Source organism: Buteo buteo, chromosome 13, assembly GCF_964188355.1.
Source record: "Buteo buteo chromosome 13, bButBut1.hap1.1, whole genome shotgun sequence".
Taxonomy (NCBI): domain Eukaryota; kingdom Metazoa; phylum Chordata; class Aves; order Accipitriformes; family Accipitridae; genus Buteo; species Buteo buteo.
Window position 1 is genome coordinate 7,341,671 of NC_134183.1, and position 19,785 is coordinate 7,361,455.

A 19,785-nucleotide genomic window follows, 5' to 3' on the forward strand; every position below is an offset into this window, starting at 1 on the left:
CTGAAATCAATGCAAGACAACTTGTATGAATTTTCAGTCTTAATAACCTACGGTTGGGGGTGGGACAGGAGGTGGGTGTTTGCTTTAGAAAATGGGGCAGAACTGGGCTGTTTCAGCTTCTTTGTGTTGTTCTAATTGCATCAAGAAGGCAAACAGGTATACTGGAGCCTAACTACTGCAGATTTCCCCGGCATGGTCACGCAGCGCAGACGAATAGAAATGTCTAGCTGTCCGGCTGGAGCCTGAAAATGTTATTTTGACCGTTTATAGTCGTGAAATTTTTACCAGCTGTTCTCCCTGCCGTAACTTGGTTTAGGCCAAGTGCACAAGGCCCAAACCCAGCTTTTCGAAACCACCCATGCAAATTACGGGAACTGCCTGTAATCTTTGCAGTTGATCTGCGGGCAGATGTCGAGTTCGCTTTTTAGGGATTAATCGATTTTGCCGAGAGCGCGCGAAGACGAGGAGACCTTCCTCGACGGAACAACTGCAGCAACCCAGAGCCCTCGACAACGACCAGCGGGCAGGAGACGCCGTGTCTCACGCACTTCCATCGAGCAACAGCCCAGCGCCCTCAGGACCGCCGCCCGGGCCGGGCAGCCGTGCGGCTGTCAGCCGGAACTCCGGCCCCGGGCCGGGGTTGTCACCGGTAATAGGGTCCCCCAGCGGAGCGCGGCCCGGACGCCGGCGGGGGTGACACCGGCCGCCGGTCTCCGCCGTTCCTTCCCCGGGATGAGAGCTCGTCCCGGCCGGGAGGAGGTCGGCGGCTGCAGCGGCGAGATGGCGGCTCCGGCCGCCGAGCGGGAGCGGCAGGAGCGGCTGCGGGAGGCGGCGGCGCTGGGGGACGCGGAGGAGGTGCGGCGGCTGGTGGAGCTGGGGGTCGGCCTCAACTCCCAGAACGAAGTCAACGGCTGGTGAGGCTCCTGCTGCAACGGGGGGGGGGTCTGCTCGGGTGTCCCGGGGCTAACGCTTTCCCGGGAGACACGGCAGAGCGGAATTAAAAGGTCGGTCCGCTGCTCGGTGCCGGGAGAGACCTCTCTTCCCACGGGGAGCTGGAGCTGGGAACCGCCGGGACAAACGGGCGGCCCCTTCCCGGCTCCTGCTTGGATCCGGCGCTGTTCGCTGCTTCTCCGGGTCGCTAGCTTGTTGCTTTGTATTGCTTTTTGTTTATCTATTTATTTATTTTGGGAAGGGCACGCTGAGACAGCACGGGCAGTCAGAATGCAAACCTCGGCTTGCCAACACGTGTTCGCGTCTCACCAGAAATATTTTCTGTTGACTCCGAAATCAGGTTTGAAAATCACTTTCCCTTTTAAGCAGGGAACTCGCCGGCTGTTTCAGTGATAGTTAAACTCTTTGGGTTTGACATCTATTCAGATACCACCCAATGACACTAAACCCGAGACTTTTCTGTAGCAGACACTTGTACAAGTGGGACTCTATACACGAACACACGCACGCTCCCCCTCCGTGTTATCCAAAGCAGGATTTACAGGCAATGCTCAGGTGCTTTTGTTTTTTTTCAATTCAGCCTGTATTTACTATGCTGTATTGTGCTTGAATTTGTAATTAAAACCAGGAGGAATACAATTAGGAAAAGAGCTGGACTTTTAAAGAGGAAAGCTCAATCAGCAATTTTGAGAAGCGCGGGATGCTTGCAACTTGAGGTTCAAAGCGTGGTGATTGAAATTAGGACTTGTAAAAATTTCAGAGAACTGATTCATAAGACATTCAGTTATCTTAATGTGTAAGATAAGATAAACAGCTGCTTGTCATAAAAATGAGTTTGTATCTAAAACTGGAATTGATGAAAGAAATCTGTCATAAAATATAATTATTGTTAAAAACAATGATTTGGTCATATTTAACTATGGCACTAAATGGGTCTTCACTGTCATTTAAGTTTTCTTGTAGAATTTAAATTTCTCCAATGACCTCAGTATCTCTGATGCTAAGAGGTGCTGAGTACTTACATTTTGATGTGTGTCAGGTCCATGAGTAGCCGGTACCTCTCCGCGTGAGACCACGTGAAACGGTCAGGATGGATCCCAAAATGAGGCCAGTGCTATTGAGGCTTACATACCTTCTGTACTAACTAAACCTGCAGGTTTTGCACTCAAAGCAACACAGCCACGCTGTCTGTGCTTTTTCCCACCACTTTGGACCAAATTAGTTTATGACTTGGCAGTGTGCTACTTCTGAATTCATGCAGGCTCTTCACACTCATTTCACAAGGAGATATTTGTGAAAAGGCCAGAAAACGCTGCACAGAAAAACTGAACAAACCTGGTCTCAGTTTCATGGAGCCTCATGTCTCAGATTCTGTGGGATCTTTGGTGTTAAAAATTCAGGAATACTCTCTGCTGACAAAATTCTTTTATCCCATTTAAAAATGGCACTTTCTAGCTGAAATGCACAGCCCAACCTTGGAGAGAGAATTCAGGATTGTACACTGCTGTTAGCAATATCACCTCTGAAACACAGATTTTGTAGCACGCTTCTTAGGATAGTCTATGAAGAAAAATATTATGTATACATACACTTACATTCATGTCCCTTCAATTAGATCTAATTCTATATAACCCCTTGCTGCACTGACTCGTCCCACTAACTTTAATTCAGAGATACTTTCTGCCATCAAGATGCATTAATTTTTATTAAGAAGAAATTGTAGAATTGAGCCTTTTGTTTCTGTTAAGACAGGCTTAATTAAGTCAGAATATATAACAGTTAACAAGGTTTTGCAAGTTACCTTGTCTTCTCTTGTTTTACCTGATTTGTATCCCTCCAAAGATTAGATTATTTCTTTTCTCCCTTACCTTCTTTTACACAAGAAAATTGAAAACAACAGAATTTTTTATACAAAGTTGGGAGTTGTTGGTCGAGATAAAACTTTGCAGTCCAATGACTGTGTCCTTAAAAAAAAACAAAGTGGAAAAAGCTTTTTGGAGCTGGACTTCCAGCTGAAATTTTTTTTCTCTTACACGTTTGTTATTTATCTCTGCTTTATTTTATTTAATTCTTAACAATCAAAGAAACTTGGAGACGGGTTGTGTTCATTTTTGCAAAGCGTTTCCTTCAACTGGAACTAGAGTATTTAAAGAAAAAAGGTGGAGAAAGGTCAAACATGACTAGAACGTGGGATAGGGAAGAATGGTAAGACTGCACAATGAGTTAAAAGGTGTGAGTCTACAAAGTCCCTAAAACTAAGCACTAAATAAGCTAAGTAGCTTTTAGGATGTTTCTTTATTAGTCTCTCTAGGTCAGCAAGTGCAAATAATAATTTTAAAAAACAGAAAAGCAGTTAGTTCTGTGCATCAGTTACAGATTGCAGAATACTAGTTGTCTGCAGATCAAAGCTTGGGAATTGCTAGTGCAGCAAATAGCAACTGGGCAAAGAACTGTGCTTAGAAACTATGCTTACAATATTTTAAACATAATTTACTTTCCAAAAAGTGCAAGTCATTGTGCTGACAGCATTAATTAAAGAGTAAAAATAGCATCCTAGGGAAGTATCTCTATTAGCTCACATACACACAAGTATTTCAAGTACAACTTATTCTTTCAAAGATTAAAATAGCATACACAAGCCTTCTTTTTATATTTATTTTATTAGAAAAGTTAGTAGCCTAATAAATGACAAATTGAAAAGATCTTGAACTTTAAAAATACTACTATGGTAACTTGGTATCCAGAGTATTAGAGCAAGGGAAAACTACATCAGCAGGTGTCACTGCAGGCTCCAAAACCAGTGTACATTTCCAAGGAAGATTGCAATTAAGACCTTTTTTATGTTAGGCGTGCATTAGGTCTTGTTCTTCTCACAGGCAGCAAGAATGAGTGTCAATTAATCTGCTGTAATTTAGGATTTCAAACAGTGTTAACATTTTCCATGTGCAGGACTTGTTTGCACTGGGCATGTAAACGGAACCACGCTCCAGTGGTGGCTTACCTGCTGCACGCCGGCGCTGACAAGGAGATCCTTACGAAGAAAGGAGAAAGGCCTGCCCAATTAACTTCAAAGAGAGAGATAAGGAAGATGTTGGGAGGTAAACCTATTGGCTTTGCGATATGATCATCAAAGGCTGTAGTAAAAGGCTGTTTAAAGCATGTATGTTCCAATCTTTATTTTGCATGTGAAGATACTGTGTTTGGGATTTAGTAATAACTGTGACTTGATTTCTAGAGTGTTTACTTGGTAAGAAATCAAAGTTTAAGAAAAGAGGATTACCAACAAATTCCATATCCAGCTAGCCAAAATACTGAAAAATTTGGAAAACTGTATTTTTAAAAATGCCATGATTAAACCAATGACAGATGCAGCTTCCTGTTTTCAGAAGGGCAACAGGAGAAAATCTCTCAAATTTCTATGAAGCCCTTACATGAGCAACACCTAATTTTCCTGGTGTTGGGTGGAGCTTAGACACTGTGTTGAATAAATGGAAAATACACAGCCCAGAGAAACAGCTCATTAGACACCGGCAGAGCATTTTTGTAGTGTTTTGTAACTGTTGGAGCAGAGTAGGCTTTGCTGCTAGAGGTGATAAGTAATTTGAAATGTGGTCAATTAACAACCTCTTTCCTCCCCTTTGTATTCCCTCGTCTGTTTTTGTTTTCATTATTGTCTCCCAGCTGTTGAATTGGTAATGTTTCAGCTTTCCCAGTGCTGCCTGTTCTTTTCCCTTTATCCCCTGCCTTAATATCGAACAACATATTACCCTTTGTTTTTCATTGCCTTATACATTATGAAGACAATAGCATTATACCACCAGAGACCATGTTACAACGTGCTAGCTACGGATTAAAACAAAACAAAAGTATTGCAGTGTTTAGAAGGAAACAGCACCCCCAGAATTACTAGAATCAGACTCTGCTTTTGTGTTTACTATATTGCAGCACTGGAGCATGGTTCTGTTTACTGTAGGAAAAAAAGGCATAGAGCTTCTTGATTCATCTTTTATCCTGTGATGCTTTTAACGCTCTACTGCCTCCCCTAAAAAAAAATATAAATAAATAAATAAAAAGAAACCCCACAGTGCAAGAGCAATATTTCTTTTTTTCCCTCAAATCAGTCTTGGAGAATGTTGTTTTGTTTGTTTTACAGTGGAAGATGATGAACTCCCAGACTTAAAGAAAGATTCAGATCTGCCAATCATCCCTAATTATCTGGCTAACCCACCCTTCCCTTATGTTTATAACACCATGAGTAAGAGTATTCCAGATCCCTCCATGAATGGGAGTATCTCACACTTAGAATCACAAGATACCGACTCTTCTTCCTTACCTGATGTGGAGACTTACCCATGTGCACCATTACAGCATGGGAATGCTGCTCCCAAGGCAGCTGATAATGGAGGCATGCCGTCACTGCCCAGAGGGTGTACCGTACCACCACACTCAAAAACTGTCCTTCAGAGAAGTCCGGTTTACCAGGGATCTGTGTCTTGGAGCAGAAGTCCCCCTTCGCCAGCTGGATCAAATCAGTCCATACCTCAGCAAGAGAACGGCTCCTGTATGGGGCCTGTGCCAGCATTTCAGCCCGTTTTCTTCACAGGAGCTTTTCCACTTAATATGCAAGGTAACACTAAAACTTCTCACTTTGTCGTAGAACTTCTGTCGTCTTGGACGGTGAAAACAGACTAATCACGATTACATGTATTCACAGCACTTCTAGAGATTTTCAGGTTCCCATGCTTAGGCATTCAGGAAACATTTGAAGGGAATTAAAGAGGCAGATACTCTGTTTCTGCTGGAACTGTTATTAAGATATTGATGAAAACGTCTGCTATTTGTCTTAAATGCTATAAAAGCATACAGACACCAGAGTAATCTAATTCTCTAAATAGTGTACTCCAAGCTTCAAAGAAAGAATGTGAGTGTGCAGCCAGCGAGCTCAAGAGAGAACCTCACATGGCTCAATCTGCAGACCTGAGTCTTGAGGTGAACGATTATATGATCTGCCATTTCTGCAGGTAAATTTTGCCTGCCCAAAGAGGGAAATCTGGAATTTCAGTTTCAGTTCAAAATTTCATTCTTGAAATAAAAGGTGTTCTGATGCCATGAATTAAAAAACCCACAATGTCATGGTTTAACCCCAGCCAGCAACTAAGCACCACGCAGCCACTCACTCACTTCCCCCCCGCCCAGTGGGATGGGGGAGAAAATCGGGAACAGAAGTAAAACTCGTGGGTTGAGAAAGAACGGTTTAATAGAACAGAAAAGAAGAAACTAATAACGATAATGATAACACTAATAAAATGACAACAGTAATAACAAAAGGATTGGAATGTACAAATGATGTGCAGTGCAGTTGCTTACCACCTGCTGATCGACACCCAGTAAGTAAGTCCCCGAGCGGCGATCCCCTGACCCCTACTCCCCCCAGTTTCTATACTAGATGTGACATCACATGGTATGGAATATTCCTTTGGCCACTTTGGGTCAGCTGCCCTGGCTGTGTCCACTCCCAACTTCTTGTGCCCCTCCAGCCTTCTCGCTGGCTGGGCATCAGAAGCTGAAAAATCCTTGACTTTAGACTAAACACTACTTAGCAACAACTGAAAACATCAGTGTTATCAACATTCTTCTCATACCTAGCTCAAAAACATAGCATTCTACCAACTACTAGGAAGACAATTAACTCTATCCCAGCTGAAACCAGGACAACCAATAAAAGCAATCTTGGATTGCTTGGGAAATTGATAACCAGTATAATCTGCTTTTAAATTAGCTCAAATCCAGTAAGATGAGTATTCACACAAAGGTTCATACACGCGTACATGCGCAATATATTATATTTGTAATGATTTTTTCATACAGGTTGATGAAAGTCAATCTAATGAAAACTGTCATCATACAAGTCCAGTTGTTTGCTTTCTGAGGGTTCTTGTATTGTTACGAATGATACAAACAAGGTTAATAAAACATAGAAATATTTGGAAGTTAGTACAGAGATATCTTTTCCAGTTCCTTTATACATCTGCCTATTAATGTATCTTTCTATTTCTAATAGAACTGGTGCTTAAAGTTAGAATACAAAACCCTAATCTTAGAGAAAATGACTTCATTGAAATTGAACTGGACAGACAAGAACTCACCTATAAGGAACTGCTCCGAGTGAGTTGCCGTGAGCTGGGTGTTAACCCTGAGCATGTACAGAAGATCAGAAAATTACCAAATACAATGTTAAGAAAGGTAAGAACTCTAAATTTTGAAGTGCAGTAACTTACAAAAAAGATTTTTAGGTTACCATTAAAAAGGAATAATTGGTCACCTGCATATGCCCATATTGGGGAAAAAAAAAAAAAAAAAAGCCCAAACGAAAAACCTCCCTTCAACTTCCAGCATTCAGCAGTTGTTTGATTTGTTTTTTTTAGTAAAAAAGTTCTCAAGTTTCTTGATCGTTTCTTTTCATAGACATTTGGTGTTGAGCCCAATTAATACCTGATTTCTCCACTACATTCTTAAATTCAGTGCAATACCACACCACTGTGACCTGTCATCAGCATTTAAAAGGCCTGCAGTACTCAACCGAGTTTTGCTAGTTCAGTAAGGACTGTATGCAGTCCTTTCAAAAAACAGAAAGGTGTTTCAGAATTATTCTGAGTGCAGGTCTCTGAATGTAACTGTTTTTTCACTTCAGTGACATTTACCTGTGCAGCAAACAGCAAACGGACCTGCTGACCTGTTTTACTGATTCACTGTTGACCTTTCTTTCACTCTTAAATGCCTCTAGAGCATTGTTGGCATCAGTCATGGAGCTGATCTGATTAGTACTAGATCAATAGACTTCACTGTACTGCATCTTCACCAACTGTCAGATGACTTATTCTTTGTTAGTCAAGAAGTGGGGAAAAAAAAAAAAAGACATAAGTACTTCTGTCACTTGCCAACTTAGGTTGTTGTTGACAGGAGTGTTTTTATTTCCAGTTCGAATTACTTCAGGCTTTCTGGGTAGGACTGCAGGACACTTACTGTTCCTTGAGGTGATACAAAACGGATTCTGTTTAATGCTGTTTAGCAGCAGGGTACTGCTGCAGAGGGGATCGGAGCTCGAGCCGAGCTTGTACCGTGGGAGGGTGTCTTCCATTGCTCTCTGAAGACCTTGCCAAAGCCAGCTCTACCATGGTGTTGGTGGGCCGCTCTAGAGAAAGCTGCGTGCAGGACCTTCTTTGGTAGATGCAAGAATCAATTCATGAGCTTCTAAGAATTACCAAGGGGAAAAAAAGAGGAGTTGGGGGTGGCATGCAGTAGATCTCTACAAGTGTAATTCCACTAGTCACTTGCACTCACCATCAGTGTTGCATTCCTTCTAAAAATAGACTTGAGTAGCTGAATAGGATCCCAGAATAAATATGAGATGCAACAGGCTGTCTGCTTTCCAGTTTACTGTAAAGAATTGTCATATTTATGGATAAATACATACTTTGTGTTATTATGAGCCTATTATTTTAACTTACCTCTGCAAAATTGATAGGTTTATCACTTAACAACTTATTGTATTTATTTAAAGGACAAAGATGTTGCAAGGCTACAGGATTTCCAAGAACTGGAGCTTGTGCTAACAGTAAGCGACAAAAAGTTACTTTTCAGAGTCCCAACACTTTCTGAACGGAGTGGTTATAACAAGAAGGCATCAGAACTTACGTATTAATTGTTTAAAGAATAAAACAAAAGATTTGTATCTCTCATTTTAAAATTACGTTCAAAATACAGTATCTATAAGGGCTAATGATGTGAAAAAAATCTATTTTGTTAACCTTGAAATAAACTAAAGTTGTTATGCACAGCTACAGCCTGTAGTTAATCTAAGAGTAATGAGTCTAATATGAAAATAGTTTAATGCAAAGGTAGTATCAGTAGAACTATCTGTTAATGCAACTTTTCCTTACAAAAAGATAATCTTGAAATACTGCAGAGTTAGCAGCTCTCAGGGAAAGGCTTACCTTAAGCTGTTCTGATAATTTGTTTGCTATAAAATAGCAGAGGTACTCAAGCTAAAGAACCTGCCATGAAACCCATTTAATATTTGTACTGAGTCCATTACCATTAACATTCACTTTTTAGATCATGTATTTTAAGTCATATCTTATTTAGAAGGCAAAAACCAGAAGGGTTTATATCTGTGGAAGAAGCACAAAACTATGTCTAGTTTAAATACTGTATCAAGTGACTTATTACCTGTGATTTCTTAATCCCTGTTTACACTTTTCCCTATTTCTCAGGTTGAAAACAAAAAGTGATAGTAATTATCCAAATCATAAATATGCTCTCAACCAAAATTCCTTTTATTGTTGTCTGTCAATATATAGTATTGACATGTGCAATTTAAAATACTATTTTTGTTACTGTATTGAAAACACATTTCTCCAATGCTGCTTTAATTTCCCCTTTTAAAAGCACAAAAATTGTAATTTTATTTTCCTTTTGCCTCTACATTCCTGAGAAAGATTGCATCTGGAAACTTTAAAGTTGCCTGTGTAAAGAGAAACTAGTGAAATGCTCAGGGTTTTCTGGGCTGATACTAAATCTTGATGTTCCTATGCAATGTATTTTCTTTTTTTCCCAATGACTTGTGTTTACCCGTGTTGTTTACTGAAAAAAAATAAATATCACTTTTCCTGTTACTTAAAATTCAGAATTAGACTACTTTGCTATGAAATTGTGGAATAAGTAAATTGAAAAGTATTTCAGAGCTGGATTTTATCTAATTTTTTAGGATTTTAGTATTTACTCAGTCATTTACATTTGAGGAAGAGTTCTGTTCTGGTAGCCTAACTGTAAAAGCATGTACTATTAATTAGATGAATGAGGTAAAGTATGAGATGTAACAGGCAAACAGAACTTACCAAACTGGACTAAACTTCCCTCTGTTCCTTCGTCTTCCCGCTCCCTTCGCCCCAGTTTCTTTGGAAACTACAGCAGCCAAAGGATTCTATTGTCTTGTTGTCTAAGAATTTACAGCCCAAGTTAGCTGTACAATGTACGTAGACCCGTAAATGTGATTTATAGAAGTAGCATGCTGAGCCACCCAAACTAGCTGGAGGAAATGCTGAGGCGCAAACTGCATCTGAAACTCTTCTGGCTCCAGATAACTTCCCCTGACTGGAGTGAGGTAGCCCCCACAGCCTCGTCTCCTTTCTCAGAGGCTGTGGCAGGTGAAGAAGTTCGTTCTTCCCCTGCAGTCAGAGCAGTCACCTATATTACAGCTAATACAGTAGGAAAAACTGGTACCCAAATTTACCCGTGCTCTCTCTTTCTCATCCAGTGAATAGTACTTTGTGCAAAGGGAAGCAGCTTCAGCAGGAGTGACTGAGCACACGAGAGGGAGCCCTCTCCCAGTCTGCCTTGTAGTCGGATGGTCAGTGTTCACCTGGAAGCACAGATCCATGCAAACACCCAAATTTCCTGTGTGCCAATTAACTAGATTGAAGCTCAGTCTCCTAAGGCTGATAGTAGAACATTTTGTCACAACAAAATGTCCTCGTCTGAAAAGCGTTGGAGGTCAAACGTGGTGTGAGTCATTGGCGATATCTGGTTTTTATACCCAATTGCTGGTGGTGTATTAACTACTGTATAATGGAATAATAAAATTGTTGTTCCTTGTATCGCACTTTGTGTATTGCGTTCTCCCTGGCACACAGAACAGATACAGTTTAGGCATCGGCTGTCTAATGCCAGCTAAATCCATGAAGGTACCAGGATTAACCAGCCAGTTAGACCCACTCAAGAAAAGCTCAGCTGTTGGGTTGATGACTTCGTTGTTACACTGATTATCTTGCACAGATGCTGATCGCTATCTATGCATTCCAAGGAATATTTTTATACTTTACGCAGTTTACACACAGAAGATACTATTAACACTCCTAACAATCTGATCAGTGTATAATCATTGCATTACCGTGTATGATAAATAATTCATTACTTCATGCTCTGCTATTTGAAATGTTAATGATGTCAAATGAATGCTTCGCTGCAGATTCTTGTTTCTATTTAAGAAGTATAATTTGTAAGAATTAATAAATAATTATTTTTGTCTTCTCAAGGTTTTTCTGAGCTTTACTTATGGAAAAAACATAGGAACTTTTTCTTGCCAGTTAGGTTTCTAGAGTACTTGGTGTAGGAAGTGAAGAACTGCAGCAAAAGACATTCTATCCGTTTCTAGCAGCAAATATTGTTTCAACACAGTACTCCCTTTATCTGAGGAGGCTTGATTATCATTAATAAGGTAGATATTTATTTATGCAAAACAATCACTTGAAATAATATGTGATTTAAGTGTTGAATGAGATGATAGATAAATTATATACACATCTGCTCAGCATGCATGTTCAGCTTAAGGGGAGACTTACTCTTTGTGACTTCATACATAAGAGAGAGCGCACAAAATTATAATGCTTCTGTGCCAATCATGTCCCTGCAGGCTTATGTGGAGTCTACTAAATTGGTAGAAACTGTGTAGTTAATCATTTATATTAAGCCATCTGTAGGTTTAGTTTTAAATACACACTACTCATAATTCTTACACTGAAGAGGAATTCTATAATGCTAGAGTTGCCCTGGGCAGGGATAGCATAGGTCCTGGGATAGCTCACAGCCCTGAAGCTGTAGGATTCAACTCCCTTGTCCTGGGGGAAATACTGAAAGGAACAGGTTGGAACCACTCAGAGATTACACATTATTTCACTATTTTTCAGCTGAGTCACTGCTTAACTGGGCCTGTTTCTCCACTTCAAAACCAATGAATCCTTATGCAGAAAACACACAAAACAGGTGTATTTTGTACCATTAATATAATTTACTAATTATAAACCTGAATACAGTACTTACTGCCCTGTGATACATACATTTTCTTGGCAGAATGTTTGGCATTCTTTGGAAAAAAAGCATGTAATAAAATATTTTATGTATATAGAAAATATTTAAAAATATAAAATTCACTTTCTGGTCCTTACAATTGTAAAATACTTTGTTCACATATCAAAAGTTTAGTCTACTACAAAAACTGTTTTGTAAATTACAGTACATTCACAAGTCACTTTTGTGGCAAGTCAGTAATAAAAAAAAAAACAAAAAACAAACCAAAAACCCAAGGGGTCTTCTTTTCATGCTAGTCCAGCATCTTTGGCCATACTGTAGAAAATACCCTTTGATGCTATAAGGCTTGCAGGGGTATCAAATTCAGCTATGGTTCCGTTGTCTAGAACAAGAACCCTGTGCAAAACAAAAGATGGTGAGCGGGAAAGATACGTCAGAGAATTCCTCACAAGAAATGTGATAGCCTTTTTTATCACAAAGCAAACTGCTGTAATCTTTTCCTTGCCTTTGTTTTGCTCAATTATTTTCACATGTTGCAACACAACAGAAAATAAAACATTCTCCCCAAGCTGCTGTTTGATTTAAAAAGGTACCTCTCAGGGGTAACAAGGGCAGGGGAATCAGTGTCATACTGGTAGTTCTGGAAATGAAAATACAGTACCAGAAAAGCCAAGGAGATAAAAGCTCATGAAGTAATATATTTTAAAGTAATTAATATGACATGATGTTAGTGAAAAAGTTACAGCAGCTGCTAGTTGAAAAAGAATCCATAAACTTGCTGACAGTGCCATTAATGCTACTGGGTAGCATCTCTTGCACAGCTCTAGTTAGTGAATATAGAACCTGTTTCTTATGCCAACAGAAGCTAAGTCAGGTCTGGATATTCTAGGATTATATGGCTTAAACATCATTGTTTACATACTACCTGACAAGAGCATCAGTGTGACTAGAGACAAACCAGACCCTTTTAAGTGCTGCTGCTTCACATACCCAGTAAACTGGTGAGCTCCCCCCGCCACACACCATTAAGAAATTTTTACCTCGTGTAATCCATAATGGTGTTCAGCCTGTGCGCTATTGTCAGCACTGTGCAGTCTTCAAACTGGGTCCTAATTGTCATCTGGATAAGATCATCTGTCTCAAGATCGATCGCTGCTGTCGCTTCGTCTAGGATCAAGATCCTTGTCTTGCGAAGTAGTGCTCTTGCCAGACAGACAAGTTGTCTTTGGCCAACGCTGCAAGCAGAGACAAGGCTTTCACAAATGCCCCACTGCCCTTAGCTCTCCACTGCTCAGAATCACTTGTACTAGAGCAGATTACTCATCAGGTAAAGTTACCGAACCAAAAAAATAGTACTTAGCAAACAGCCTGGTCTGTCAGCCCTAGAGCTAATACCTACACATTGCAGCATTACTCAGCTAGTTTTAGGATATGTGTTCACTTAACTGCCTGACCCAGTCCTGACAGAGCCACTAAATGCCCCCTTTCTATCACTGTGACAAAAGCCAAGGAAACTAATGATTACAATGCTTCTGCCTGAGTTTTCAGGCACACGCACAGTTATAACAACACTGAGCATATGCAAACTTAAAAAAAAAAAAACGGAGGAGAGAAAAGAAAAAAAATATTTCTGAGACTGTAAGTGCTTTCTACCATCAAAAAAAAAAAAAAAAAATCTGGGCAGCCCACACTTCCTCCCCTGCTACAAATGCACCCCAGACACAGCCTCTGTTCAAGTGTTTCTGCAGGTTGAGAAAGGAACTGAACATTCATCACATACATAATCTGGTTACACCACAGTCTCAGAAGCCGGCGCAACATATCAAAGCATGGCATTTTATCATCCCATTCATGTCTTCATGGGTCTTCCAAATAATAATGGAAAATAAACACTGCTAAGTGTCAGTTTAGGCAGAGGGCTCTTATCCAGCACAGCAGTTATATATGTTACCGTGGCATTTCCCTTCCTACCAAACCATATTTAAGGAACTGCCTATTCCTAATACTCCGTCATCCTGAGACTTCTTTCTTTACTGATACGACAGGATTTTGGTTTGGTTTGGGCTTCCCAGCAGCAAAGAAGAATTGGATCATTCATGGCAGAGGCAGAACAGTAGGCAAATGTTTGAGCCTTAGTGGTTTTCTTGAAACAGGAATAGGTGGCTAAATCATTTCAGACACAACAGACTACAGTGTAAACCTGGGCTCAGGTGTTACTCACTGTTACAGCTGAATGAAAGCTCAGTGTATGTTTCTAGTTCAAGCATTCCTTACCTAAGATTTTCTCCACCTTCTGAGCATTCATAGTCCAACATGGATGGCTGGCTGCTGACAAACCTCTTCAGATGAGACAGTTCAAGAGCTTTCCATATTTCTTCATCTGAATACTTATTAAATGGATCCAGGTTCATCCTCAATGTTCCAGAAAAGAGAACAGGATCCTGGATATAAAACCAACTTTCATTAGACAAGTGCTTTAGTTGTTTTAAGCACAGAGTTACTGCTTTGAAGTCTCCATTACACTGCAGGTAGGCCACCTCCCAATCCCATCCACTCTGAAAATACATTATGTTATACAGACTGAAAACTCAAGTTCCAACTGAAAAGATGGTTTAACCTAAATCCTGTTTTATCACCCAGCATCAGCTTATAATGTGGCAGGAGAGGACCATTTAAAGTATAAATAGGTTTTTTTCTGAAACAATTTTCTGAGTGTAACAAAGCATTTTCCTCTGTGGATAAACCATTATTCACGGTTTGCTAAGCTGTTAGAGATCCTTCCTTTATTGTGATACACAGAAACAGTACCTGAGGAATAATTGTTAGCCTCGATCGAAGGTCATGGAGACCAATCTCTGAAATTTTCACACCATCGATTTTAATTTCCCCTTTTACAGCTTCCAGGATCCTAAAGAGACAGAGCGTCATGGAGGACTTCCCTGCTCCGGTTCTGCCAACAATTCCAATCTACAACAAATTGCAGGTTTAACAACAAAGCATATAGTTAAAACCAAACCAAAACCCAACAAAAAAACCCCAAACAAACCCCCAAGATTCCTCTAAGAGCTTTGACACAAGATCTGAATCTAAGAAAGAATGTAACCATCTCTCCCTAGAAACCTGTGTCATACATTGTAATGTATATATTTCCATTCCCATAATTTGAATATTGCATATAAATATGTACATAGGCCTAGAGCCATCCTACATAACTTTGGATGATTAGCTGAAGTATCCATGTTAGAAGTCCAATCACTCAAGGACAAGAAATAAAGGCTTTTCAGAGGGCAATTCAGACTTTATGGTAAGCACATGTATCTCCATTCCAGAAGGCAGTTGTCATCCTGTCTGCTTAGTATAAGGATAATTCTCTTCTCTTTTACTAACACACTGTTAAGTGGAGAACTTTCCCATGCTAATTCTTCTGTCGCCAGCGCGCAAAACCCAGAACCTTCAATTGAAGCGTGAAGGAGTGAATCTCCCAGAACAAAGACAATTTCCTGATTAAGGAAGCAAAGAATGTCATTTCCTTCCATGCCAAAAACTTCACAGGGAAAGCCAGAGAGTGGAAAAAGCTGGAATGCCTTCTCCCACTTGCACTGCTTCAGAAAAGTGTTCTTGTCACTGAATTTTTGTCACTTGTGCTGGTGCCTCCTACATGGTGTCAGGTAGCCTGTTGCCAGCCTAACTTGCAAAGTCCCATGCAGGTGGTCCTACTGCTTCCAGCCTGGAGGATGCTGGCACACCAACAGCGTGGTTGTCACTGCTGGCTCCTGCAATGCCAGCGTAAGAAGGTCTCCACCGCCAGGGCAAGTGTGCTTGTAGACCCTGTCCCCTACTCCATGGTTGTCACTGGAGGCCCAGGGCAAAGTTCTAGCAAAGACATACAGCTGGTAACTCACCTTTTCTCCACCGTGCACTTGGAGGTTTAGACCCTTCAGCACTAGATCCAGGCCCTTCCTGTACCTCACTGAGTAATTCACAAACTCCAGCTCTCCCTTGGACGGCCAGTCTTCTGGGGGACTCTTGCCCTCAATGATCCAGGGAGCCTAAGGAAAACAGAAGTCAGAAATGCCTTGTATAGATTTAAAAAAAAAATAAATTCAAACTCAGATACAAACATTAACATTTGTGGGTTACTAAAAATATATCTGATAAATCAAATCTCCATTATCAAATAAATTTATAATAATGGGGGAAAAACATGGGTTCCTAAGTATCTACCCATTTTGGTCTTTGCTGTAAAGTTTACAGGAAAAAAGTCTGAGCATACAGGGTCAAATCCTCAATGGATATAAATTTACATTTTTTCCATTAACTTTAATAGAACACTGCCTGTTTCATGCCAGCTCAAGCTCTGGCTTATAACATATATCATGCATCTTGTCTAGCTTCCTTTTAGCTTTCAGATTAAATACTCGATCTCCAGAACCCTACACTGCAGCTCTCCTCAGATCATCCATTTCTTAATTCTTAGTCTCCCATCATGTACACAGAACTAACAAAACCCAGTGTGTCCACAGAGCAGATTTCCTTGCTGAGCATAGCTCAATCTGCCACCTTTAAAAGTCTTTGGCAACAAAGGTAGATGATTGGATGACTTTCCTGAATTAGGCAGTACAGTGTTCCTAGAGATGTTCTTCTCTCATGGGAGATGAGGACTGATTAAGCTGAATAAATAGAAATACTATTGAAAACATGTGCATAGCCTGATAATTGTACTGCAGCTGTGCTCACTAGCAGGATCACAGCACCACCCATGCAGGTAGGACTATGCATCAAACACTTCAAACCCGATGGGAGCAATATTCTGATGGTGAAACTCATCTCTGTTGTGCTATAGCCACTCACAGTAGCAGCAAATGAGATGCTAAGCACAGGCTGCATGACGGCAGTAATAATTTGGAGCTGTGATAGCATAAATTACAGTTCAGAGCGTGACATTTGTTCAGGTTAAATGATAACACTCTCAGAGCAGGAACCGTCTCTCGAGTCTAAAGAAAGACCATGTAAATGTGTGCATTAAAATTTTGCCATGCTTGTTGGTGAGCACGCTTGACGCTTGTTAGCTGACCTCTGTTTCAGTTTCTGAATACTCTTTTATTCTTTCAACAGCCACAATGTTAGTTTCAAGTTCAGAAGTCATTCGGACCATCCAATTCAGAGACAAGGTCACCTTGGAGAAGACAAGGAACAAAATATCACCCACAGAAGAACAACAGATTTAATAACAACAACAACAGAACTGGACACTGCTATTAAGACATGGATTCACATTAATATTACAAATGGAATAATTACCTTTGCATTGACATTAATACAGTTATGGGACAAGAAGTCTACAGATAATCAGGTGCTCACATGAAGAAGTGAATGCCTCCCATGGTGATTTAACAAACGGCCCTCTCAGAAAGGCTGGTTGGAAGTCATTCCCCCAGTCATGGGTCTCACTGGAAAATTGCTAACAACAATCCTGCACACTCATGGTATCTAAAGAGCTTCTGGCAAGAGTGAGGCCATTATATCTGCTAAACCGTCCACAGCTTGGGTGAGTACAGTTTATCTTGCCTATTTATGAATCCTGCTGATCTGCCTGTGATTACCCAGACACACCGATGTGCTAGGTAGCAGGCATGATGCAGGACATTTGAGCAGCACGGGCTTAATGACCTGTTCTTGGTGGGTGCACCTGACACTTCCTGAGCTTCCCGCGTGCCACCGCTAGGGATACTGGGGTGCAGCACAACCTCGATGCTCCCAAAGTGCCCTGAAGTCCTACTGCATGTGAGCTTGCTGATGGTTTCTCAGGATTCAGTGTAAAACTCTACTGTTTCCAGATGTCCCACAACTCATTTTTATTATTTCCTTATTAACTTCAGCTTTAACAAGCACTTAAATTATTGCTAAAATATCCATACCATCCACAAAAATGCAAACCCTTCAATGAACAGAAAGCTGTAATACATACCTGTAATGCATAAGATACTGAAAGTCCTACCAAGCCAGCATTCAGGCTGTTTTTACCAATCACAGCAAAAAGGGCAGCAAAAAGGACAATACAGTTCCCCACAAATTCAACTCGAATGCCCAGCCACCTGGTAAAAAGGCAGATGTAAGCAGAGTGGTAAATGGTTGCTTGGACCAGTTATGCAAACACAGGATTATCTAAGTGGAAACAAGAAGTTATATGCCTTTTTTACCTGTTTGATACTATGCCAGGATAGTAACTCTTCTGATTTTCATCCATCTTCAGATCACTGATGTCTACGAAGGACTTCACTCTTCTATAGGCTCTGATAACACTGGCCCCTGATACTGTTTCTGAGAAGTGTGAGTAGATAGGAGATCTGCTCACAGACTCCAGACGCTTCAGCTGGCGGGAGGTAGCTACGTAGAATCGCTGCCATTTTTTGGAGAAAATTGAAGGGTACATGAAATACTTTCTCTTTTAATTAACAGTGAAAAATTTTTTAGGTTAAGGACTTAAAGGAGATTGCTACTGACACACTTCAACCCTCCAAAATATTCTCTATAATTAAGAAGGATTTCAAGAAAGTTATCTTTGCTTCGTGCCACAACAGAGTATTGGGTAACTGCAATTTCTATAGAGTGTAAGTTGAATTTACCTATGTCCCTTTAAATTTAGTTAACATAGCCTAACAAAATGAATCCATTTGTAGAAGCCTCATTTTCCAAGAAATGAAAACATGAATTTGCACCTCCATTATCAGGTTTCTATTCACGGTCTATAAAATAAGCTTCAATTTTGCTCAGAAGTCAATAAAATTGATGCTTTCTTCTTTCAACATTGTAACTCCTCACCACCTTAAAAACTTGTCAATATGTCAAATATATACACACTTCAATATATTGAAGTGCACTGCAGCTCTATCTCTAGCAGTAGGCTTATTTGTTATTACTTAAAAGCAAAAAAAGGTTATGCCTATGTTTATTTCATGACCACGTCTCACAGGACATTTCTTTTTCTGAGAGAATTAAAGAATGTTTTGTTTACATAAACATGTAGTTACCACAGATATTTCAATTTTCCCCCAAATTCATGGTGTTTTTCCTACAAAGAAACACGAACAATGGAATAAGGATCATTGCAATGGTAGTCAGATATTTTTCCAGTTACCTGAACAAAGAAGTACAGAATTGCAAGTGGAACTATAACCACAGCAAAGAGTGGAGTACTTGCTATAATTACAATCATTGTCGATAAAGAGGTGAAGAATGTTCCAAGGAACATCAAGATGGTCGGTGGGATTACTTCATCGATCACATAGATGTCCTTTGAAAAGCGGTTGATGATTCGGCCGGTTGGGGTGGTGTCATAGAAGGACTGCGGGGTGTGAAATTTGTTCTCCAGCAGAGCAGCGTGGAGTGTCCGGGCTGCGTTAATGCCTCCCATTGCCAGGGTGAAGGAGCAGATGAGAACTATGAGGCCTAACAGGTGGAGAGGAGACCTGTTAACCAGTGAACATGATGTTCCCGATTCACAGCTCTTTGACTCTCAGCAGTTTCTGTTGTGCTAGAAGCTTTTTCTCCTTTACTACATTCCCTGTCCACCCTTCTCTTATGATGTACATTAGCACTGCGGCATTGCGGACACTGCTGCCTAAGGCACGGGAACATGTCCTGCAGGATTTCACTATGCATCATGGTATGGATGCATGTAGGATTTCACATGCATCATTCACAGATGCACAACCATCTTCCCTCTGCTTTCCACAAGCCTCCAAGAAGTCCTAATGCTACTACTTCACCCCAACCCTTCAGACTCTTCTGCACCTAAGTTTTCGTGTTTTCTGTCCAACTTACCTCTCTCAAGCTTCCATGTCACCTGTTCAACCCCCTTCAAGGGCTTCACAACAAAAATTAAAAGTGTTGGGCTGAACTGAGACTTTGTAGCTCCGGGCTATGTTACTTCACTTGCTTTGAAGTATTTGGAGGGGCACTTTTGGG

At 40.6% G+C, this 19,785-nt stretch overlaps 2 protein-coding genes across 7 annotated transcripts in view; one reads left to right on the forward strand and one right to left on the reverse strand.

Moving 5' to 3' along the window:
* Nucleotides 1–415: 415 nt before the first annotated feature.
* Nucleotides 416–11,016, forward strand: LOC142038732 (ankyrin repeat domain-containing protein 40-like). Of its 4 annotated transcripts, XM_075044445.1 has the most exons (6): nucleotides 425–914; nucleotides 3,901–4,049; nucleotides 5,105–5,578; nucleotides 7,013–7,194; nucleotides 8,513–8,566; nucleotides 10,268–11,008. In XM_075044445.1, exons 1-6 carry the CDS (start codon nucleotides 733–735, stop codon nucleotides 10,268–10,270), a joined length of 1,044 nt encoding a protein of 347 aa, XP_074900546.1. In that variant the 5' UTR covers nucleotides 425–732; the 3' UTR covers nucleotides 10,271–11,008. The 4 variants fall into 4 exon arrangements, with proteins under 4 accessions (XP_074900547.1, XP_074900546.1, XP_074900545.1 ...); XM_075044446.1 differs by lacking the exon at nucleotides 8,513–8,566 and having other exon boundaries at nucleotides 416–914; nucleotides 10,268–11,010; XM_075044444.1 differs by having other exon boundaries at nucleotides 8,513–11,015.
* A 176-nt stretch (nucleotides 11,017–11,192) lies between these two features.
* ABCC3 (ATP binding cassette subfamily C member 3) overlaps nucleotides 11,193–19,785 on the reverse strand; it is a 51,767-nt gene continuing 43,174 nt past the window's right edge. For 2 of the 3 annotated variants that reach the window (XM_075044449.1, XM_075044448.1), the window contains exons 23-31: nucleotides 18,956–19,266; nucleotides 18,018–18,217; nucleotides 17,786–17,912; nucleotides 16,892–16,993; nucleotides 15,720–15,866; nucleotides 14,626–14,784; nucleotides 14,092–14,258; nucleotides 12,858–13,052; nucleotides 11,193–12,213 (exon numbers count right to left, since the gene is read on the reverse strand). In XM_075044449.1, coding sequence (XP_074900550.1) covers nucleotides 12,105–12,213; nucleotides 12,858–13,052; nucleotides 14,092–14,258; nucleotides 14,626–14,784; nucleotides 15,720–15,866; nucleotides 16,892–16,993; nucleotides 17,786–17,912; nucleotides 18,018–18,217; nucleotides 18,956–19,266 — 1,517 coding nt within the window. In that variant the 3' untranslated portion in view covers nucleotides 11,193–12,104. Of the gene's footprint in view, nucleotides 12,214–12,857; nucleotides 13,053–14,091; nucleotides 14,259–14,625; nucleotides 14,785–15,719; nucleotides 15,867–16,891; nucleotides 16,994–17,785; nucleotides 17,913–18,017; nucleotides 18,218–18,955; nucleotides 19,267–19,785 lie in introns of those variants that run through there. The other variant, XR_012652689.1, reaches the window with a different exon arrangement.